General features: G+C 36.1%; 1 protein-coding gene across 1 annotated transcript in view; it reads left to right on the top strand.

Moving 5' to 3' along the window:
• Window positions 1-2,050: 2,050 nt before the first annotated feature.
• The window catches only part of LOC137658935 (uncharacterized), a 53,574-nt gene continuing 30,464 nt past the window's right edge, over window positions 2,051-25,160 (top strand). Inside the window, exon 1 of the mRNA XM_068394049.1 lies at window positions 2,051-4,486. Within this exon, the coding sequence (XP_068250150.1) occupies window positions 2,051-4,486 (2,436 nt within the window). The remainder of the gene's footprint in view (window positions 4,487-25,160) is intronic.

Raw genomic sequence — 25,160 nt, 5'->3', positions numbered from 1 at the left:
TCATGGGAAATTTTGAAAATGCTTTGCATTTCCCAATATAATTTATAACTCAGGGATTCATTTAATCTATAGATATGAGATTATAGAATAAATTAAATGCAACGCTTCAAAAAATATATATATATATAAGAAAATATGGATATTCATCGCAAGAGGAGATATAGGATTTACATTATTAATTGATATTCTTTTATTAGCAATGAAATTAGGAAGGGAGTATTAGCAGGTTTAATTTCAAAACACTTCACGGTAAAAAACCCTAAATATTTGGATTTATTTACGCTACACTGAAAATCGTGTGGCATTCTTAGCTTATTAAACGTTTAAAGATCGTTCATGGATGTCAGAGGCAAGGGACAGTGACAAGGCCCTAGCTAGCACGACAATATCATACAGACTGACCGCATATACATATGACCAGCACCAAAGCCCCTTCTCCATGGCTCCTAACGACTCATCGAGAAGCCCTATAGGCTCCCCAATCCCCCATCCTTAGCTCACGGAAACAAAAGAACGTCTTTCTAGTGCGAGAGGAGAAACAAATGAACGTCTTTCTAGTGCGGGAGGAGAAACAAATGAACGTCTTTCTAGTGCGGGAGGAGAAACAAATGAACGTCTTTCTAGTGCGGGAGGAAAAACCAAAGGACGTCTTTCTAGTGCAGAAAGATAAAACAAAAGAACGTCTTTCTAGTGCGGGAGGGTAGCAAATAAATGTCTTTCTAGTGTGGGAGGAAAAACAAAAGAACATCTTCTAGTGCGGGAGGAGAAACAAATGAACGTCTTTCTAGTACAGGAAGAAACACAAAAGAACGTCTTTCTAGTGTGGGAGGAGAAACAAATGAACGTCTTTCTAGTACAGGAAGAAACACAAAAGAACGTCTTTCTAGTGCGGGAGGAAAAACAAAAGGACGTCTTTCTAGTGCGGGAGGGTAATAAATGAATGTCATTCTGGTGCAGGAAGAAAAACAAAAGAACATCTTCTAGTGCGGGGGGAGAAACAAATGAACGTCTTTCTAGTACAGGAGGAAACACAAAAGAACGTCTTTCTATTGTGGGAGGAAAAACAAAAGGTCGTCTTTCTAGTGCAGAAAGATAAAACAAAAGAACGTCTTTCTAGTGCGGGAGGGTAACAAATGAATGTCATTCTGGTGCAGGAAGAAAAACAAAAGAACATCTTCTAGTGCGGGGGGAGAAACAAATGAACGTCTTTCTAGTGCAGGAGGAAACACAAAAGAACGTCTTTCTAGTGCGGGAGGAAAAACAAAAGAACGTTTTTCCAGTGCGGGAGGGTAGCAAATCAATGTCTTTCTAGTGCGAGAGGAAAACAAAAGAACTTCTTTCTAGTAAGGGAGGAGGAACAAAAGAACGTCTTTCTAGTGCGGAAGGAAAAACAAAAGAACGTCTTTATAGTACGAGAGGAAAAACAAAAGAACTTCTTTCTAGTGCGGGAGGAGAAACAAATGAACGTCTTTCTAGTGCAGGAGGAAACACAAAAGAACGTCTTTCTAGTGCGGGAGGAAAAACAAAAGAACGTTTTTCCAGTGCGGGAGGGTAGCAAATCAATGTCTTTCTAGTGCGAGAGGAAAACAAAAGAACTTCTTTCTAGTGTGGGAGGAGAAACAAATGAACGTCTTTCTAGTGCGGGAGGAAAAACAAAAGAACGTCTTTCTAGTACGAGAGGAAAAACAAAAGAACGTCTTTCTAGTGCGGGAGGAAAAACAAAAGAACTTCTTTCTAGTGCGGGAGGAGAAATAAATGAACGTCATCTAGTGCGGGAGGAAAATCAAAAGAACGTCTTCTAGTGCTGGAGGAGAAACAAATGAATGTCTTTCTAGTGCAGGAGAAACAACATAAGAACGTCTTTATAGAGCGGGAGGAGAAAAGAATTAACGTCTTTCTAGTGCGGGAGAAAAAACATAAGAACGTCTTTCTAGTGCAGGAGGAGAAAAAAATTAACGTCTTTCTAGTGCGGGAGGAAAAATAAAAGAACGTCTTTCTAATGCGGGAGGAAAAACAAAAGGACGTCTTTCTAGTGCGGGACGTGTAATAAATGAACGTCTTTTTAGTGCGGGAGGAAAAACAAAAGAACGTCTTTCTAGTGTGGGAGGAGAAACAAAACTACATCTTTCTAGCGCGGGAGGAGAAACAAAAGAACGTCTTTCTAATGCGGGAGGAGAGAAAAATTAACGTCTCTCTAGTGTGGGAGGAGAAACAAAAGAACGTCTCTCTAGTGCGGGAGGAGAAAAAAATGAACGTCTCTCTAGTGCGGAAGGAGAAACAAAAGAACGTTTCTCTAGTGCGGGAGGAGAAAATAATGAACGTCTCTCTAGTGCGGGAGGAGAAACAAAAGAACGTCTCTCTAGTGCGGGAGGAAAAAAAAATGAACGTCTCTCTAGTGCGGGAGGAGAAACAAAAGAAAATCTCTCTAGTGTGGGAGGAGAAACAAAAGAACGTCTCTCTAGTGCGGGAGGAGAAACAAAAGAACGTCTCCCTAGTGTGGGAGGAGAAACAAAAGAATGTGTGCGGGAGGAGAAACAAAAGAACATCTCTCTCTAGTGCGGGAGGAGAAACAAAAGAACGTCTCTCTAGTGCGGGAGGAGAAACAAAAGAACGTCTTTCTAGCGCGGGAGAAACAAAAGAACGTCTCTCTAGTGCAAAAGGAGAAACAAAAGAACGTCTTTCTAGTGCGGGAGGAGAAACAAAAGAACATCTTTCTAGTGCAGGGGGAGAAACAAAAGAACGTCTCTCTCGTGCGGGAGGAGAAACAAATGAATGTCTTTATAGTGTGGGAGAAGAAACAAAAGAACGTCTCTCTAGTGCAGGAGGAGAACCAAAAGAATGTCTCTCTAGTGCGGGAGGAGAAACAAAAGAACGTCTTTCTAGTGCGGGAGGAGAAACAAAAGAACATCTTTCTAGTGCAGGGGGAGAAACAAAAGAACGTCTCTCTCGTGCGGGAGGAGAAACAAATGAATGTCTTTATAGTGTGGGAGAAGAAACAAAAGAACGTCTCTCTAGTGCAGGAGGAGAAACAAAAGAATGTCTCTCTAGCGCGGGAGGAGAAACAAAAGAACATCTTTCTAGTGCAGGGGGAGAAACAAAAGAACGTCTCTCTCGTGCGGGAGGAGAAACAAATGAATGTCTTTATAGTGTGGGAAAAGAAACAAAAGAACGTCTCTCTAGTGCAGGAGGAGAAACAAAAGAATGTCTCTCTAGTGCCGGAAGAGAAACAAAAGAACGTCTTTCTAGTGCGGGAGGAAAAACAAACGAACGTCTTTCTAGTCCGGGAGGAAAAACAAAAGAACGTCTCTCTACTGCGGGAGGAGAAACAAAAGAACGTCTCTCTAGTGCAGGGGGAGAAAGAAAAGAATGTCTTTCTTGTGCGGGAGGAGAAACAAAAGAACGTCTCTCTAGTGCGGGAGGAGAAACAAAAGAACGTCTCTCTAGTGCGGGAGGAGAAACAAAAGAACGTCTTTCTAGTGTGGGAGGAGAAATAAAAGAACGTCTTTCTAGTGAGGGAGGAGAAACAAAAGAACATCTTTCTAGTGTGGGAGGAGAAACAAAAGAATGTCTTTCTAGTGCGGGAGGAGAAACAAAAGAACGTCTTTCTAGAGCAGGAGGAGAAACAAAAGAAAGTCTTTCTAGTGCAGGAGGAGAAACAAAAGAATGTCTTTCTAGTGCAGGAGGAGAAACAAAAGAACGTCTTTCTAGTGCGGGAGAAGAAACAAAAGAACGTCTTTCTAGTGCGGAAGGAAAAACAAAAGAACGTCTTTCTAGTGCGAGAGGAGAAACAAAGGAACGTCTTTCTGGTGTGGGAGGAGAAACAAAAGAACGTCTTTCTAGTGCGGAAGGAAAAACAAAAGAACGTCTTTCTAGTGCGAGAGGAGAAACAAAAGAACGTCTTTCTGGTGTGGGAGGAGAAACAAAAGAACGTCTTTCTAGTGCAGGAGGAGAAACAAATGAACGTCTTTCTAGAGCAAGAGGAGAAACAAAAGAACGTCTTTTTAGTGCGGGAGGAGAAACAAAAGAACGTCTTTCTGGTGAGGGAGGAGAAACAAATGAACGTCTTTCTAGTGTGGGAGGAGAAACAAAAGAACGTCTTTCTAGCGCGGGAGGAGAAACAAAAAAACGTCTTTCTAGTGCGGGAGGAGAAACAAAAGAACGTCTTTCTAGTGCCTTAAGAAAAACAAAAAAACTTCTTTCTAGTGCGGGAGGAGAAACAAAAGAAAGTCATTCTGGTGCGGGAGGAAAAACAAAAGAACGTCTTTCTAGTGCAGGAGGGGAAACAAAAGAACGTCTTTCTGGTGCGGGAGGAGAAACAAAAGAACGTCTTTCTAGTGCGGGAGGAGAAACAAAAGATCGTCTTTCTAGTGCGGGAGGAAAAACAAAAGAACGTCTTTCTAGTGCGGGAGGAAAAACAAAAGAATGTCTTTCTAGCACAGGAGAAACATGCTGCACTGTAATTGTTCAGTGGCTATTTTTCCTCTTGGTAAGGGTAGAAGCGACTCTTTAGCTATGGTAAGCAGCTCTTATAGGAGGACATTACAAAATCAAACCATTGTTCTCTAGTCTTGGTTAGTGCCATAGCCACTGTACCATGGCCTTTCACTGTTTTGGGTTAGAGTTCTCTTATTTGAGGGTACACTCGGGAACAAAATTCTATCTTATTTCCCTTCCTCTAAAGATTTTGTAGTTTATATAGGCGATATTTATTCTGATGTTGTTACTCTCAAAATATTACATATTTCCTTGTTTCCTTTCCTTTCCTCACTGGGATGTTGGAGCCCTTGAGCTTATAGCATTCTCCTTATCCAACTAGTGTTGTAGCTTACTAAGTAATAATAATAATAATAAGAATAATAACCATCTTCCTGAATATTGAAAACATTCATAAACACACGAGAGGAATGATGGTTATATAATTCAAAGCTTACACGAAAATTACAGAATTTCAAAAGAAATAACATTAAAAATAGTTTTGAAGGGGCACCATTGAACATAGCGTTCAATGATGCCCCTTCAAAAAGACAGTTGGGAACAGATCCTCTAGTAGCTCAAATAAGGCCAATAGGAATTATGCTGTTTTTTGGATTTGGTTAGGTAAGCAAATACGAATATAGCATCATGAATAGTTATTTTCTTCGTAATCTAAATTACTACGAAACTTTTTCGCTGGACGCCATCTGTAAAAATCTACTCCAGTCAATATAAATAGACTCAAGGGTTCTTTTTATTTATATTTCTTCTCATGAGGAGAGATTTCGCTAACGAATTGCTGTAATTATATAATTGAACGCATTTTTTTATATCAATCCATTATCGCTATTATCATTATTGTTCCTAGTAACATACCAAAGAGGAGACAATGGAGATGAACTTGTTAAGCTTCCAAATAATAAATCAATTAGAAAATGAAATATAAACAAGAAAATATAGAAGACAGAAATTAAAATCCTAATCCGAACAATATTTAGGGTAACAAAATTCTTAAAATGTATTAAAGAGGTCTTAACCTGGTAATTTCCCTCATCATTTTTTTTTATAATTTGTGTACAGGACACAAAAACAATAAAAATCTAATTTAACTGACTAAAGAAAGTATGTAAGGAAAAAAAACTATAAAATGACCCAAGGAAAAAGTGTAAAGAAAAGAATACTTGAAAAGTCTTGGTGGGTTACCACCTCATTGTCCAATATTTTCACGGTCAAGTTTTTTTAAAAAAAGATCAGCAATAATTCGGACCCGTAAAGCTGTCTAAGTCTCTGGACAAAATATTTCTTTCCCTTTTATTCTATTTTTTCAGCGACTTTTTTTTTAACTTTTTTTTTTTACTCCAAAACTAAAGCTCAATTCAGCTGGTGTCCAGAAAATAAAAAGGAAATCGACTTCCCAGGTAGAGGTAGGAAAAAGAATGGCAGGAGAGGCAGCATCAGAGTCGCTCTAATAAAATAAATGTCCGTGTCCACAAGTGAATTTATGAAAGTTATAAAACTCAAGTTAATCAGTATCTTGGACAAGATATTCTCTGGAGGTGTAAGGATGTGATACGCATACAGATGTGGACACATACATTCATACATACATACATATATATATATATATATATATATATATATATATATATATATATATATATGAATAGATATACACATATGTATGCAGATATATATATTATGAATAAACAAAGAAGTAAGACTGATTTTACAATACTTTATTGCTAGGCAGGAACGTTTCCAATAGGCTACCTCAACGTGGTTTCCCCATAAATGAAAAAGGAAAATTGCACAAATTGTCAGAAAAATCTATTAGTAAGCTCTCCCCCCCCCCTCCCTTCACATCCTGACCACCACCTCCAGAAAAAAAAAATAATTCCCAGCAAACCTTATCGTAATGGCAGTCACCAAAGAGGCACAATGGTAATAATCTTCATTCCTCTCGATATTCCAGTTCATTGACCTCTGAGGGGCACTCAACGTCGGGGAAGTGAGGGAAAATAGGTAGGAATACGTGTGGCAGGGAGAAAAAAAAGGAGAGAAGTTGTATTAAAGAACGGGGGACTAAAAACAATACTTTTAAAATCGAAAGTTTGAGGTTTAAAGGTCGCCCATGAATGACAGAGGCGAGACAATGACAATGCCCTAAAGACTGACCATATATCCATATGAAGCGCCCAAGAACCCTCTCTACCCAAGCTAGAACTAAGGAGGGCCAGGCAATGGGTGTTGATGACTCAGCAGGTAGGACTATTGGCTCCTCCAAGGATGGTGAGGTTGCAGACATTACAAAAAAGTATCGAGTTTGAGCGGGAATCGATCTCCCGTCTAGTAAAATGCTAGGCAGGGACGTTTCCAATAGGGCAAAACAAACCCTATTAATTTGTGGTTTTAGAACAGTGGTAGGTTATCACGTTCAAAAGAATATTGTTTGAGATACAAATATTAATCAGGGATTGTGTTTTACAAAATATGCCTCCATTACTTGTTTATTATTTTCCGAGTTCAATTTCCTAAAGAGCCAAAATGCTTCAAGAATTCGGGAATTTGTGAATTAGGTAACTAATTGTAGTATTGTAATTCTTAATTGAAAGAGAAGATTTAATACCAAAGAATCATTAGCATATCTACTTCTTTCAGACAGTAAATGTTTCCTTTATAGCAACTAGAAAGAATGTGAAATTTGATAGCTGACAACAGCTCCAGAACTTCAAAAATCTTAACTAAAAATACAGTTGACTTGAAACTACTTAAGTTAGATAAAGCAATAAAATCCAATGGAATAATACAGTTCCCAAGAGCACTGAAAACTCTTAACAGAAACAGTAGTTCGAAGACTCTAAGGAATCTTACCTTTTTTTTCAAAATCAAATCCTCCTGACTTTGATAGCTATGAATTCCAATATGAGTGATTAAATGATGAACTTTAAAAACTTTAAACCCAAATTATACCCTGAAGCTCAGTGTCTCGTCTTCAGTGTCATTCGTGCGATATAGCACAGTTTATTCTTGGGATAATCCTTTCTCCTCGGAGAACTCTTTCTCTAGAAAAATAATTATCTCCTGTGGCAGAGACAGTATCCAGTGACAGTTTGGATCCTGAGGACTTGTTAATAATATGGAGATATACACACATAACGGCCTATAATATATTCTTTTGAATTCAAAATACACGAACACAAACACGCAACAAACATTACAAACATACATATATTTCATATATATATATATATATATATATATATATATTTATATATATATATATATATATATATATTTATATATATATATATATATACATATATATATATACACACACACACACATATATATATATATATATATATATATATATATATAGTTATACATATACATACACACATAAATAAATAAATAAATATATATATATATATATATATATATATATATATATATATATATATATATATATATATACTGTATATAAATCTGACGATCCCAACATAAACAAAATATGAAATCAAATTCATCACTTTATTTCTCTACAATTCTTTGCATTTTGAATTTTGAGAATTATTGAAATGGCAAAATATTAAGAAATCATTAGCTACTGGAAATATCTATGTAAATCAAGAAGGAATAAATCAAGCCTTCCTAATTCTCTCTCTCTCTCTCTCTCTCTCTCTCTCTCTCTCTCTCTCTCTCTCTCTCTCTCTTCGTGATACACCTCTAGGCCCTTTCATCTCACAAAACGAGGGACCAATTGTCGATTACCGAGTTGAATGAGGGTGGACGAGTTGATGCATTGCCTAAAGCAGATAAATAGGCAACTTCTCGTTAGTAAACCAATGGAGGCTGTTGCAATAGGGGAGTGATAAAAAGAGAAAAGATAAAACTACACTTTGATGTTATCTTTGTTTCATAAAAATGGATCTCAGTAAGGCAATCCTTTCCTCAAAATAGACGAAACCATTATCAAGATTTTTTCTCTTACTCCTTATGAGTGATTTAATCTTGAACAGGATTTTATTGGTCGTATAGGACCCGTTGCTGTTCTCTCTCACTCTCTCTCTCTCTCTCTCTCGCTCTCTCTCTCTCTCTCTCTCTCTCTCTCTCTCTCTCTCTCTCTCTCTCTGTACGCTATTTTTCATATTCATTGGGACAATTTGTTTGGTAATCGGCTAATCCTCCCTTCAACGTCCACATATTGCCCCGCACGAACCCCTGGACGCTGATGGCCATCAAGAATGAGATGCAACAGAGCAGCTCTGTAGTGAGACCATTCCAGGAGACAATTTCAGCGCCTTTTCAACTTCGACGGTATCAATTTTTTTTTTTTGATAATCTTTTCACTGGAAATGCTGAAATTAGAAAGGGAAAAAAGAAAGACTTCTCTTTCTTATGTAGGATTCGATCTGATACTTGTCCAGAGGGCTGAAGTAAATACCAAAGCATTTCTGTAGAGAGGGATTCTCTACTCTTAACATTTATTTTTTAATTAATGTACCTCTTCTCAAGTATGTAACCTCTTGAGAGGTGAGTTCCATTATCTGTGCCAGGTTTGTTTTATAACTCTGATCCTTCTCGGACTCTACTTAATTAAAAACTATCAACGGTAAATGAATCAAAATTGTGAAGGTTTTACCATGAAATATGTCTGTCGATTACACAGCTTCTGCATTAGCATTTATAATATACGCTCAATTTGTATGAATGAAGCCACGGAAACGCAATACAATTTTTCCAGTACATTAGTCTAAAAAAAAAAGGGAAATAAAAAAAAAATAAAAAAATAAAAATAAAAAAAAAAACCTGATGTCTGGTTGTACAATCCATCCGTGTTTTTACTAAGAATGCAAAGTATTTCAATATCTTCTGAATTTAGAAGCTGGAAAACTAGATTTTGATAGATGAATACCTCTCAAAGACATAAGCAGGTTTCCCCATCGGCAAACTTCAACATGGTACAATAACTCATGAATATAAAGATAAAATAATATAACGAAAAACGAAATACTAAGAGAATATTTGTGTTCCGATAAGCCTGTTTGTTTATTTACTTTCACAAGAGAGAATAAGAATTTGCTTGAATGATCCAGAGGTGAGGTTACACTACGCAGTGCCGCTCCTCTCAAAGAAACATATTTTTGAATATCTTATCGTACAGTTTCTTAAACAAATTCTAATATCTATTTTTTTTTTTGGGGGGGGGGGATGTGGCTAAAAACTGTACAAGATTTGAAAAGTCTCTCGAGGAAGATACTTTTAGATTTATTTCAGATGCAGGTCTTCTGAAAGCTATGACTGATTGGTTGAAGAATTTCTAGGAGGGAATTTGGAAAATTCTGAAGAGTGAATTGGTAATTGGTTCGGTGACTAAAGAGAGATAAACTCGTCTTAGGGACCTTGTCTTTAGATGAACCAGAACTACAGTATAATATTATGATGTTTATTGATATGGCTGTTCGGTCAACAAACATTTCTCTTTTAGTGTCTTTTATGAGCGATTTATTAGACTGTATTAGTACCCATTTCAACACATTTACTTGAGTCTGATAAAACTTATTTAATCTTTTGGATGTAGCTTAACCACGACGGTTAAGGATAAAGACACAGTTACAAACATATATTTCTTCCAAGAAAGTTTCCAAAGTGTCATAATATCCTATATAACTATATTTATCAACGTACACTTCTACACACTCACATTATATGTACGTATGTATTTATGTATACATACCCACATACATAAAAACATTTCACTACAGCAAGAAGCGAATAAGAGAGATAAATCTATCACATGGAGCAATTTAGTAAGCAATTTATCACGACGGTTAGCGTAACGTCTCTCTCATTTAAATGCACGACTAATGAGAAGATTTACGTAGCCCCTTCTGCCACCAAGATGTGAACAGCAAGCTTTCACGACCGAGAGAAATTACGAGAGCCAAGATAAATTGGTTGTTTCTGAGACACAAGACTAACCATCAACTTCTACTTCTTCTTCGGTTGCCTATTGCACCTTCAAAAGTTCAAACCTGCAGAAAATTTCTTAAGTTCAAACCTGCAGAAAATTTCTTATGTTGAACGGGCAGACGTAAGTTTTCTTTTATAGTTTATACATGAAATATCTGTTTTAATGTTGTTACTGTTTTTTTTTTTTTTAAATATTTTGTTTTAATTGTTCATTACTTCTCACATTTATCTATTTCCTTATTCCTTTTCTTCACTGGGCTAATTTTCCCTGTTGGAGCCCTTGAGCTTATAGCATCCTGCTTTTCTAACTGGGGTTGCAGCTTAGCTAGTAATAATAATAATAATAATAATAATAGCATCAGACATAGTTTATAATTTGGCAAGAAGATTTTTACGATTGTATGTCATTGCAGTCCTCAACCACAGTTACTGTCGGTGGGCCTAACTTTTGATTAAATAGTCCCAACTGCAAGGCAGCAGTTTTCAGAGTTATTGGTAGTGGGCCTAGCCTTTTGATAAAACGGCAAGACTGCAAGGCAGCAGTTCTCAGAGTTACTGGTAGTGGGCCTAGCCTTTTGATAAAACGGCAAGACTGCAAGGCAGCAGTTCTCAGAGTTACTGGTAGTGGGCCTAGCCTTTTGATAAAACGGCAAGACTGCAGTTCTCAGAGTTACTGGTAGTGGGCCTAGCCTTTTGATAAAACGGCAAGACTGCAAGGCAGCAGTTCTCAGAGTTACTGGTAGTGGGCCTAGCCTTTTGATAAAACGGCAAGACTGCAGTTCTCAGAGTTACTGGTAGTGGGCCTAGCCTTTTGATAAAACGGCAAGACTGCAGTTCTCAGAGTTACTGGTAGTGGGCCTAGCCTTTTGATAAAACGGCAAGACTGCAAGGCAGCAGTTCTGAGTTACTGGTAGTGGGTCTAGCCTTTTGATAAAACGGCAAGACTGCAGTTCTCAGAGTTACTGGTAGTGGGCCTAGCCTTTTGATAAAACGGCAAGACTGCAAGGCAGCAGTTCTCAGAGTTACTGGTAGTGGGCCTAGCCTTTTGATAAAACGGCAAGACTGCAAGGCAGCAGTTCTCAGAGTTACTGGTAGTGGGCCTAGCCTTTAGATAAAACGGCAAGACTGCAAGGCAGTTCTCAGAGTTACTGGTAGTGGGTCTAGCCTTTTGATAAAACGGCAAGACTGCAAGGCAGCAGTTCTCAGAGTTACTGGTAGTGGGCCTAGCCTTTTGATAAAAAGGCAAGACTGCAAGGCAGCAGTTCTCAGAGTTACTGGTAGTGGGCCTAGCCTTTTGATAAAAAGGCAAGACTGCAAGGCAGCAGTTCTCAGAGTTACTGGTAGTGGGCCTAGCCTTTTGATAAAACGGCAAGACTGCAAGGCAGCAGTTCTCAGAGTTACTGGTAGTGGGCCTAGCCTTTTGATAAAACGGCAAGACTGCAGTTCTCAGAGTTACTGGTAGTGGGCCTAGCCTTTTGATAAAACGGCAAGACTGCAAGGCAGCAGTTCTCAGAGTTACTGGTAGTGGGCCTAGCCTTTTGATAAAACGGCAAGACTGCAAGGCAGCAGTTCTCAGAGTTACTGGTAGTGGGCCTAGCCTTTTGATAAAACGGCAAGACTGCAGTTCTCAGAGTTACTGGTAGTGGGCCTAGCCTTTTGATAAAACGGCAAGACTGCAGTTCTCAGAGTTACTGGTAGTGGGCCTAGCCTTTTGATAAAACGGCAAGACTGCAAGGCAGCAGTTCTCAGAGTTACTGGTAGTGGGCCTAGCCTTTTGATAAAACGGCAAGACTGCAGTTCTCAGAGTTACTGGTAGTGGGCCTAGCCTTTTGATAAAACGGCAAGACTGCAGTTCTCAGAGTTACTGGTAGTGGGCCTAGCCTTTTGATAAAACGGCAAGACTGCAGTTCTCAGAGTTACTGGTAGTGGGCCTAGCCTTTTGATAAAAAGGCAAGACTGCAAGGCAGCAGTTCTCAGAGTTACTGGTAGTGGGCCTAGCCTTTTGATAAAACGGCAAGACTGCAAGGCAGCAGTTCTCAGAGTTACTGGTAGTGGGCCTAGCCTTTTGATAAAACGGCAAGACTGCAGTTCTCAGAGTTACTGGTAGTGGGCCTAGCCTTTTGATAAAACGGCAAGACTGCAAGGCAGCAGTTCTCAGAGTTACTGGTAGTGGGCCTAGCCTTTTGATAAAACAGCAAGACTGCAAGGCAGCAGTTCTCAGAGTTACTGGTAGTGGGCCTAGCCTTTTGATAAAACGGCAAGACTGCAGTTCTCAGAGTTACTGGTAGTGGGCCTAGCCTTTTGATAAAACGGCAAGACTGCAGTTCTCAGAGTTACTGGTAGTGGGCCTAGCCTTTTGATAAAACGGCAAGACTGCAAGGCAGCAGTTCTCAGAGTTACTGGTAGTGGGCCTAGCCTTTTGATAAAACGGCAAGACTGCAGTTCTCAGAGTTACTGGTAGTGGGCCTAGCCTTTTGATAAAACGGCAAGACTGCAAGGCAGCAGTTCTCAGAGTTACTGGTAGTGGGCCTAGCCTTTTGATAAAACGGCAAGACTGCAAGGCAGCAGTTCTCAGAGTTACTGGTAGTGGGCCTAGCCTTTTGATAAAACGGCAAGACTGCAAGGCAGTTCTCAGAGTTACTGGTAGTGGGCCTAGCCTTTTGATAAAACGGCAAGACTGCAGTTCTCAGAGTTACTGGTAGTGGGCCTAGCCTTTTGATAAAACGGCAAGACTGCAAGGCAGCAGTTCTCAGAGTTACTGGTAGTGGGCCTAGCCTTTTGATAAAACGGCAAGACTGCAGTTCTCAGAGTTACTGGTAGTGGGCCTAGCCTTTTGATAAAACGGCAAGACTGCAAGGCAGCAGTTCTCAGAGTTACTGGTAGTGGGCCTAGCCTTTTGATAAAACGGCAAGACTGCAAGGCAGCAGTTCTCAGAGTTACTGGTAGTGGGTCTAGCCTTTTGATAAAACGGCAAGACTGCAAGGCAGCAGTTCTCAGAGTTACTGGTAGTGGGCCTAGCCTTTTGATAAAAAGGCAAGACTGCAAGGCAGCAGTTTCCACAGTTACTGGTAGTGGGCCTAGCCTTTTGATAAAAGTCAAGACTGCAAGGCAGCAGCTGTCCTTTTAGTCGCTTTCTACGACTGGCAGGACGCACAGTCGTAGTTTTCTTACTCCCATACCACTGGTGCAAGTTATTAAAACGTTTCTTAATATTCGCTGATCACTTCACGTCCATGTGATAATTGTATATCAATTTAAGGTCTAGAGCAGCAGTTTATACCCTGTGGTACATGTACCCCAAGGTGGAACATCTTTACTTTTCCAAGGTGGAACATCTTTACTTTTCAGAGGGTACATTATATCTGAGAAAATAGCCAGTACTGCGTAACATGAATGTATTCTGCATTTAGATTGAAGGCTAAAATTATATGGCAATATCAGTTCCATTGCTTCTCTTTTTCATCCTCAATTTTAGAAGTACCGAAAGGAATGCCGTATAACAAAAAAGGGTGGAAACCCCTGATCTAGTGAGTATAAACCTTGCATCTATGTAAACACGTTCACTCAAAGCGTAAGTTGTCATAATAAATTTCCCGGCTTTCAACTGAACCATTGTCGACAAAGCCGTTGGGATTAAAGCCTCAGGAGTCCTTAGATCTCTTCCCAGGATAGGTGGCAGGTCACATTTCAATGTAAATTTGAATCACTTTGTTTCCACCATAAACTAGTCAGGATTAAAACCTCATGTAGTAGCAAGATGGATACTTTTCTCATGTTTGTTTAACTGAAAATACTTCACGGAATTGCGTCCCCTTGTGATAACCATAAATTCACCTTGGTATACAATTCACATGCATAATTATATACTAACTTAAAAGTAAGAAAGGTTATAAGTGCGGTATATAGTTATTTGATAAATACCAAGAGGCTGCCTTTACTAAAAACAATGAGAGCACCAATGTATTCTTTCATTTATTTTTATTTCTTTAATTCTACATGGAAGTAAAGAACTCAATTAACGAGATCTTGAAAGTTTTTCTACGATTAAAATACCTTTCTAAACACAATAAAAATAAAATAAAAAATAAAACTGGATACAGTTGTTATCAAGGCTACATATTGTAATTAGGAAAGATTACATTTTCAAGAAAACATTAACTGCATGTTGGGGAACGAAAAATATTCACATTGCTTCGTAATTCTTTCCAATTTTTAACCAAAAAAGTTGTTTTAGAAAAAAAAAAACTTTCGCAAGTTTACTAGGTCACAATAAAGATTTCTGAAATCTCCTGGGATTAGAATATCTGTGGCTCTTTTTCTTTGCTATACAGTACATATACTGAATAGTCTGGATTTTTATAATCTTTACTCACACACGTCATTATGCTGATTACATCTTAAAATTTCTCTTTAATGAGTATCATCCATAACTGTTCATAGGTTATTGGCAGATGTGTTATTATTATTATTATTATTATTATTATTATTATTATTACTAGCCAAGGTACAACCCTAGTTGGAAAAGCAGGATGCCATAAGCCCAAGGGCCCCAACAGTGAAAAAAGCCCAGCGAGGAAAGGAAGTACGGAAATAAATAAACTGTATGAATATAAATGAAAAAATAAAATAAAACATTTCATGAAGAGTAACAACATTAAAACAGATCTTTCATATATAAACTATAAAGAGAGATTTAGGTCAGTCTGTTGAACTTGAAAACATTTGCGGCAAGTATGGTATGGGTAGAAGAGATTTCTTATCTGTGGCAAGCAGCTGTGCTAAGAGGACACTCCGAAATTCAACCATTTTTCAGTTGCTTTGGATAGTGACAGCCTCAGTACCACATCCTCGCACTGTATTAGATTAAGAGTTCTCTTGTATGACGATTCACTCAAAATACATTTTCCTGTCACGTTGCTCTTCTTGTTTTATTCAAACGGATATAGGTAATCAATGGGTAGCTTTTCATGACCTTTTTCTTTCATAATATTTTACTTTCGGTACTTTTTCTTTCATGATCTTTTCCTTTCTGTACTTTTTCTTCCTTTACCTTTTCTTTCATGATCTTTTTCTTCCTGTATTTTTTCTTTCATGATCTTTTTCTTCCCGTGCATTTTCTTTCATGACCTTTTTCTTCCTGTACTTTTTCTTTCAGGGTCTTTTTCTTCTTGTACTTTTTCTTTCACGATCTTCTTCTTCCTGTACTTTTTCTTTAATGATCTTTTTCTTCCTGTACTTTTTCTTTCACGATCTTTTTCTTCCTGTACTTTTTCTTTCACGATATTGTTTTCCTGTAATATCTCTTTCATGATCTTTTTCTTCCTGTACTCTTTCTTTCATGATCTTTTTCTTCCTGTACTCTTTCTTTCATGATCTTTTTCTTCCTGCACTTTTTCTTTCATGATCGTTTTCTTTCTGTACTTTTTCTTTCAAGATCTTTTTCTTCTTGTACTTTTTCTTTCACGATCTTGTTTACTGTACTTTTTGTTTCATGATCATGTTCTTCCTATTTAATCTTCCCTTTCAAAGCCCAACTAATGTATTCGGTGCATATTGATGGACTGATTTGAAGTTCTCTGGCGTCGCGATATCAAAGATCATTGACGTCAATCCTGCGTGTATAGTCAATATTCTTAACTGTTATTTTTCATTTTAGGTTCTTCCCTTTTTCCCCTTTTCCTACCTGAGCAGATTTCCCTACTGGGATTTTATGGCATGTTGCAATCTTTACTCCTAACAAGTGTTACAGTTAACTTGTAATAGTAATGGTAACATTAACAGTATCTTGAAGAAAACACCTAAACGATGTAAATTCGGTCAAGGACTTTCGAAGTTTAGCTTAATATAGAACAATATATGACTGGATTTCCAATATCCAAAAATAACAACAACAACAACAACAACAACAATAATAATTATAATAATAATAATAATAACAACAGTAATGTTTAAAGTTACCATCACTTTCACCACTATCACCTTAATACTCTTAAATGTCGTAATCAAATTATAACGACAATAGTAACAGAAAAATATTATCATTATTATTATCAACTCCTCTCTTTCCTATTTGAAATAGCAATAATAACAACAACAATAATAATAATAATAATAATAATAATAATAACAATAATAATGATAAAGAAATCATTATCATTTTTACCATGATTATCACCTTTCCATTCCTCTGTTTTAATCATAATAATCTGTAACTACAAAAATTATCCAAAACGTAATAACTACATCATTGTCATTTCTTTTTCATTTCCAAAATTTCATGGTCTACATCTTTGCATCGTTCATCCCCTTTCCCTCTCTCAACAAGCTTTCTTCCTTCTTGCGAGTCGAAAGGTCAAAGGCCACTGTGGCCGACATAAACGGATGATATGTTTTCGTACTGCTTCCTTCTCTGCCTTCCACTGATAAAGCAATACAGTTTTTATTCAATATCTCCATTTTTGTTTGTATGTGAATTTTATCTACTCATATATATATATATATATATATATATATATATATATATATATATATATATATATATATATATATATAATCCTATAGTTTTCCCATATCTAATCTGATATCTCTCTCTCTCTCTCTCTCTCTCTCTCTCTCTCTCTCTCTCTCTCTCTCTCTCTCTCTCTCTTATTCTATATATATTCGTACGAAACTAGTCTGGTTTAGAGTAAATACAGTAGTTTATTCATGATTTTATTTAAGTGTGCATTGGAGAGAGGTTAGTCAGCTATTAAGATGATTTCCCCTCGTGTAGATTTAAGTTTATTATATAAATTATGTAAGACTTCCGTCGTTAATTTCATTGTATTCCTTATTAAAGCCAGTATATGTAAATTTACGTTATTTTTAAGAATAAACTTTTTTTTTATTTTATGTATGTTTGTTATGAAGTGTTATGTGACCATACAAGATAGGAACAAGGGCTTATGTAATGTTTTTTTTTTTTATGAGGTATTGCATCATATTTGTGAGATAATACGCAATATGCCATGTGCATTGGTAAATTCTTGAAAAACTAGTGATAGATCTTATCTTTTTTTTTTTTATTTCGGGGACAAAGGGTGGGCAAAGCTATCCGATTAAGAGGATTCGTCTCCCTGTTGCATGAGTACGAGTTCAAGAGAGCAATACTTGGTGCCTTGGCCCTGTCTCTACGCTTCTTGAACTCGCTTTCCTGGAATCTTCTGGAAGTAGCTAAGTTTCATATATAAAGGCGACCCCAGAGTTGCATAGATAGAGAATTCAAGCCTTAAGACACATCCATCTCCACCTCTCTTACTCTCACACGCAACTCAGTGCATTGTTTTAAAAGTGTTCAGTGAAATATTGAAGTTTTCGTGTGACAGGTTTTGTAAACGTAGTGAGTACTTATAAAAATTCTTTTAGAGTTTTTGTAAATGGCCCTGTAGGAAGGTGATCGGTTCTTGTATTATGATCTGGTTATCTATTTTCATCAAGTGTCAAACTTGAATAATGTATTCTGATTTAATTTCAAGTGAAACAAGTAATTGTATAGTTTTCCTAAGTATTTCTTTTGTCTTAGGCTAAGATTTATTCAGATTTAATATCTTCAGGTCAATTAATTATATAATTTTCAGATCGTAACATTTTTGTTTTAATATAAGTTCTGTTCAGACTTAATATTTCGAGTGATTTATTAGTTTTATGTAAATTCTTTTCAAAGTGTTATAATTTATATAGAATATATTTATTTTTGCAATGAGTGTAACAAATCACCCGTGTTTAATTCATATTCGCTCGTATCCTGTTATGAACCGAAGTTAGAGTTAGAGTTAGAGTTAAGTACACTCAAAACTAAACTGGGTAACTATCATTACAAATAATCAATTCGTAATAATAATTACCCAGTTTAGTTTTGAGTGTACTTAAGAGACCTTTGGATATTCAGTGTTTTATACATTGCTATCTGAGAGTTATTTAATTGTCTCAGAGTTCGTGTATTAATATTTTCAAGTGTAACAGACTTAATGTAAAAGCAAACAGGTGAGTTTAGAATTCGAGAAGTTGTACAGCTTGGCAGTCATAATATATATCATATTATATGTTTGGTTCCCAGACACGAGCCATCACCATATATAGTATATTTTTGGTGGCCAGACCCGAGAGCCATCATCATATAATATATGAGTCTTTCAGTCGAGAAACATGCCAAGCGCCATTTTTAAATAGTGTCAGAAATTGCGATTGAAAACTGCCAATTTTCGAATTATTTATATTATTATTATTATTATTAACATTATTATCAATATGATATTAATAATAATAATAATTATTATTATTATTATCATTATTTATATTATTATTATCATTATTATTATTATTATTATTTTTATTACTATTATTATTATTATTGCTGTTATTATTTTTCAATCGCGATTTCTGACACTTTTTAAAAATGGCGCTTGGCATGTTTCTCGACTGAAAGACTCATATATATATATATATATATATATATATATATATATATATATATATATATATATATATATATATAATTTGCGACAACCTGGTGAAATAAGGGAAAACGTAACTGAAATAGGTAAAAGCGTAATTGATTACCAGAACATGTGCAGTGCCTCTGGTGGTGGGGAAAGTGGCAAAGGAAAGAGTTCTGTTAGAGAAGTACGAGTAATTGGTTTACTGTATAAATCTGAAAGTGAAAGAGGTGAATTTAAGAATTACATAAACATAATGGTATCCAGTTGTAATGGCAAGTGGCATTATAATATTTTGATTGGGAAGAACAACTGCAGATAAAAAAAAAATAAATAAAAACAACGGGTAAATCGCTTGCTATAAAACAAACAGCTTGAGAGGTTTAACAGTAAGAAGAAGACTGAACTTGGCCTCAAGAAAGCTTATGATAAAACTGATGAAGATGCAATATACAGACTGTAGCGAACGTAAAGTGTATTCATTTGCACAGAATGATTAAAAGCTTTAATTATGAAACAAAAAATCATACAGTATCTATTGAACTATGCAGACGAGAGAGTTTGGCTTATTGTTACAGCCATGAGAAAAAAAAATCAATTCAGGGCTGTATAATAACCCTTATCATAGATTGATGAGGAAAGATTAAAAAAGAAAAACAAACGATGAGGAAAACGGGTATGGGTGTAGTCTTGGCGGCTCATCAACAACCGTTCAAATCTTTTACAAAATACTGTGAGATTTACGCATATACAAGTATATGTAAATTACATACATACAGTATATAATTTTATATATATATATATATATATATATATATATATATATATATATATATATATATATATATATAATGTATATATATATATATATATATATATATATATATATGTGTGTGTGTGTGTGTGTATGTATTATGTATATATGTAAGAAACTTTGCTGGTGTGGACTGGCCTAATATGACCATAAACAGACACAAGTAGAAGAATATGTCTGAGGCCTGTGTCCTACAGTGGACTAGTAACGGCTGGCGATGATGATGATGATGATGATGGTGATGATGATGATGATGACGATGATATATATACGCAGTACATAAAATCTGTTTAACATTGAAGTACTTCCCTAATCATGTGATTTCAGAGGGAGAAAACACGATGATGGTTATTGAATTAGCCCTTGAAAACAGTACCGAACAAATTCTCTGTACCGAAAACTCTCAAACCTTTTGAATCTTCATATTCCTTCATTTCAAGTTGAATGTCCTCTACCTTTGAAATCATTCATTGCTGGTCTTCCTGACACTTTTGAATCATTCACTCTCCTCGCCAACCAACTGTCCTCCATTTATTCCTTGTTACCATGCCATCTCAAAAACCCTCACGACCTAAGCAGAGCTCTTTACTATTTTTATGTATCTTACCCTTTCTCGTAAATTAAAATCTTTTGCAATATACACTATGCAAACAATTCATCTCATCAACTTCCATCTTCTCTTATTTGTGTAAACATCTCTATTTCACTCCCAAAGTGGAGATTTTATTCCTGTTTTTTCCGCCTCTCATTTCGTTTACTGAATTTGTAAAGGAAAAAGTTATAGTAGTGCAACAGGTTGGTCTGAAATGAATTTTGGGGAAAATTAACTTTCGCAGCCAACTGTTTCTGTTACCTGCTCTATCTTTTTTCTTTGTAGGCACCTACTGTGTATTCCTTTGAAGAAGATCTAAACGACTTTTCCAATAAAGAAGGCAGCGTAAGAGGAAACTTTCCCTAAAAAATGTTTTCTTAACTTGTGTCCCTAAATGTTACCGATAGTTGTGTTGAAATTATTTTTCATGATTATCAAGAAACGGCATAGAATAAGAAATGGACTGTAATGACACAAATAACATGACGATCTCCCAATAAGAATTGGTGGGAATAGTAATAAGAGATTACCAAACTATGTATTAATGGATATTTAACTGTCGTCTATAAAATGTTCTTCGGAACGTTGAGGTAAAATGTTGCTCGTGTTTTAATGTAAACACAAATGAAGAGCAGAAACTTCAGAAATATTTCTTGTTAATTTAAGTAGAACTAAGCATCATGTGTTAAATGATAAATGCTATCGAGGTGTCTGAACTTTCCTTGTATTTACAGTACAGCTCTAACTACATTTCGCCTCAATATTCTTATGCTTAGATCTAGTAGCTCTTCTATGGGAACAAATCCTTTGGATGATTTTTATATTCCCAACGGAACACTATAGAGTTACCAGGTCTTTTATACAACCTTCACATTGTCTACATTTCTTCTGCTCTTTTGAAAACCTTTCAGAGGCAGTTATAATGATATTCCAATGATATATGTTTCGTAACAGCTACTATTCTGGCCATCTACACAAGGACAAGTTTCCAACAACGTACTTAGTAAACTTCACAGATACATGAAGTGGTAGGCGTTTGCCAGGAGCTATAAACGACTTATAGAGCGTTAGTAACATAATGTATCACTTAGCCTCAAGGCCATATTGGCTCATGTCAGGATGTAAGAAATTTTATTTTGAAGATGTTGTAGTAGAATGTGGAGGGTTACACAATGCACAGGAAAGTGATGTAGATACTGCAAAACTTATGAGCAAGGAAGGGCACCGTTATACATGAAAAGTAAGTGTTTTATTATTATTATTATTATTATTATTATTATTATTATTATTATTATTATTACAAGAGAAGCTACAATCTTAGTTAGTAAAGTAGGAAGCTATAAGCCCAAGGGGTCCAAGAGGGAAAAATAGCCTAGTGAGGAAAGGTAACAATGAACTACAAAAGAAAAATAGGAAAAATAGCCCAGTGAGGAAAGGAAACAATGAACTAAAAACAAGTAATGAACAATAAAAAATAAAACATTTTGAGAACAGTGACATTAAATTAGATCTTTCATATATATAAACTATAAAAACCTAAAAAAGGAAGAGAAATAAGATAAATTGTGTGCCTGAGTGTACCCTTAAGCAAGAGAACTCTAACCCATGACAGTGGCAGACCATGGTACAGAGGCTATGGCACTACCCAAGATTAAAGAACAATGGTTTTATTTTGGAGTGCATCAGGAGGCAGTTGTGTTTGCGAATGCTGGATTTATCTATTTATTTCTGCCCCAGCTTGGAAGTGTTAATTTATTTTCATCAGCAAGTACAATTTTGTTATCTTTGCTTGGCGTGGTTGTAAATAATATAATCAGTTTCTTATTTATCTTTGATTATAGTGCAATCGTTTAGTTTACTTCCATATGAGATTGATGACCTTAGATTGGTAAATTTGGACTGCTTGTGGAATGTGAATGGAACAATATTGAAGAAGAGCTGCTTACCATAGCGGAAACATTTAAGGCGAATAATACAGTCTGTAAAGGAAGGTCCTGAGCCTTCTTTGTAGGTGTATGAAGTAATTTTAATCCACTAATCAGCCATTAAACAATAACAGGGGCTACGATGAATTTTTTTCCTCTGGAGGTACTTTTTTAAGCGCAAAAGAATTAACATTTTAAAAAAAAAAATATGTGTACATGTTTATGAATTGGCAAAAGTTCCGTATCCTTGCTTTTCATGTGTTTTGTAATTTTTATAGGGATAATTGATTTATATTTGTACTTTTATTTCACATATTTGCATTCTCCAATGTTTCGTCTTTTAATAAAAAATAAAAATTTTGTTCATTTACTCACTTGGTTTTTAAAAGTGTCCACTCTAATACTACATTCGTGAGAACTCTAAAGCATCGGTTGAAGATCCCACCACATTCTGTCACATCCCTATCTCTCCCAAAACCTCATCATTTGTCAACCACAATGTTCGTACTTTAGAATAATTTCCGTATGCAAAGACAAACCTAAAAGATTACTTCCTCTGTCGGGGTAATAAAACAGCCAGAGAATAATGTATTAACTCTGAAATCTTTTTCAACGAGGCCAAATGAGTTTTTATATATTTCTCCTATTTCTTTTCGTTTCCTGAAAAATGGAGACAAATATTCAATGTCTCCTTTGGCCTGAAACTCGCCGGCTCTCATCTCACGGTGGTTTTAATTAGGTTCTTTTTCAATATCTCTTGTCTCCATTGTTATATTCACTTCAGCCTAGAAGGATTCTAAAGAGATACTTTTTGACGTTTAAAGTCCGTTCATGAATGGCACAGGCAAGGGACAGTGACAATGCCCTCGTAAGACAGTGCCCTAGAGACTGACAATATATATACATGTGATCAGTGCCCAACCAAGCTAGGACCAGGAAGAGCCAGGCAATGGCTGTTGATGACTCAGCAGGTAGACATTTAAGCTCCCTTAGCTCAAAAAGATGGCAAGGTTGCAGAAACTACAAGAAACTATCGAGCTTGAGCAGGACTGGAACCAAATCCAGCAGATCACCAGGCAGGGACGTTTCCAATAGACCACCATAACCCTTTTCCTTTTATATATATATAAAAAAAAACGAAAACTCATCTCGGTCAAATATATATTTTTTTCTGATTTCCTTTTAGTCTATACAGTAACCGCATTTCAATTAGGACAGGGTCGGCAGGTAGGTACCTCCAAATAAAACACAAATCTTGCCGTAACTACCATTCAGCTTTGGGACAATATTTGAAAATAATTCTGGCTATGAAGATTGGTTTCTGGTATTCTAGTTTAAAAAATCTTTTATTTCTTCTTCGTTGACACAATGGGAGACTAATGGATTTGTTTCAATTAGCCTAAACTAGTTAGACTTTCATTCATTCCTCGAAGGGTTGCTTGTAATATCAAAAGATTTCAGTTATTCAAATGACTGGCAGTAAGATTCTTTGTTTACAAACTCAACATATCATCATCATCTCCTCCTACGCCCATTGACGCAAGGGACTCAACACAAGTAATATGAAAAAAACTTATTCCATATATATTTTATTGGTGGCAATAAGCCGGGATCTCTTTCTTTCAACAGAATTTGCTCATTACTATTGAATAAACCTTTTAAAGGAATGGGACCATGTTGTAAGCGTATTGCAATTATTTGATTCCAGTTCAAAATCCTGTCGCTTCTACCGAAAAAAAAGAAAAAAAAGAGGAAAAAATATATCCCTATCTTCTACGTGTACAAATTTACAATTTTTCTAGATGCTGATGGGTTTTCGCTAAGTAAATAGTACTATATATACAAGTTCTCCTCAGATACGTAGAATAAGGAAAGCGAGTAACATCCCTTATGGCTCGATTATTAATTTCCCTTTCAATAATTCTGAAAAGGAAATAAAACCCACTCTCCAATTTCCACTCTGAAGCGAGAAACGGATGTTTTGACTACGAGTTCAATCTAAACCTCTTCTGTACTTACAGTTCTCGACAGAAAACTTATTAATCGTCAACAGAAGGAAGATGTGAGATATCATTTTCCAGCATTCAGCATCAGAAAGAAGTGAGAGGCGTTCGCTCAACCTACAACAAAAGGTTTACAACTTTATAAAATTATAAATCTTAATCTTGACGCGTGGTACTTTTCAGACAGTAGCGTTGTTAATAAAAAGATGGGAAGTAAACGTAGCGTAAAAACATTTCACTTTGATATATTTAAAGGTTTCATCTTTCGAAAAACAATCTTTGATATTTTTCTAAAAGGAGAATCCCAACTTTGATATTTTTCTTAATGGAGGACCCCATCGTTGATATTTTTCTAAATGGAGGAAACCATTTTTGATATTTTTCTAAATTGGGGACCCAATCTTTGATATTTTTTCTGAACAGAGGACCCCATCTTTGATGTCTTTCTAAATAGAGAAGCCCCTCTTTGATATTTTTCTAAATGCAAGACCCCATCTTTGATATTTTTCTGAATGGAGGACCTAATCTTTGATATTTTTTTTCTAAATGGAGGACCCCATCTTTAGTATTTTTTCTAAATGTAGGACACAATCTTTCATATTTTTCTTAATGGAGGGTCACAACTTTGATATTTTCATTAAATGGAGGACCCCATCTTTGATATTTTTCTAAACAGAGGACCCAATCTTTGATATTTTTCTAAATACAGGACCCATCTTTGATATTTTTCTAAATGGAGGACCCCAACATTGAACTTTATTTTTTTTAAATGCAGGACACCATCTTTGATACCTTTCTAAATGGAAGATTCCAACTTTGATATTTTTTTCTAAATGGTGGACCCCTTCTTTGATATTTTTCTAAATGGAGCACCCTATCTTTAATATTTTTCTAAATTGGGGACCC

This window comes from Palaemon carinicauda, chromosome 19, assembly GCF_036898095.1.
Source record: "Palaemon carinicauda isolate YSFRI2023 chromosome 19, ASM3689809v2, whole genome shotgun sequence".
Lineage (NCBI taxonomy): Eukaryota > Metazoa > Arthropoda > Malacostraca > Decapoda > Palaemonidae > Palaemon > Palaemon carinicauda.
This window is presented reverse-complemented; position numbering and strand designations above follow the sequence as displayed.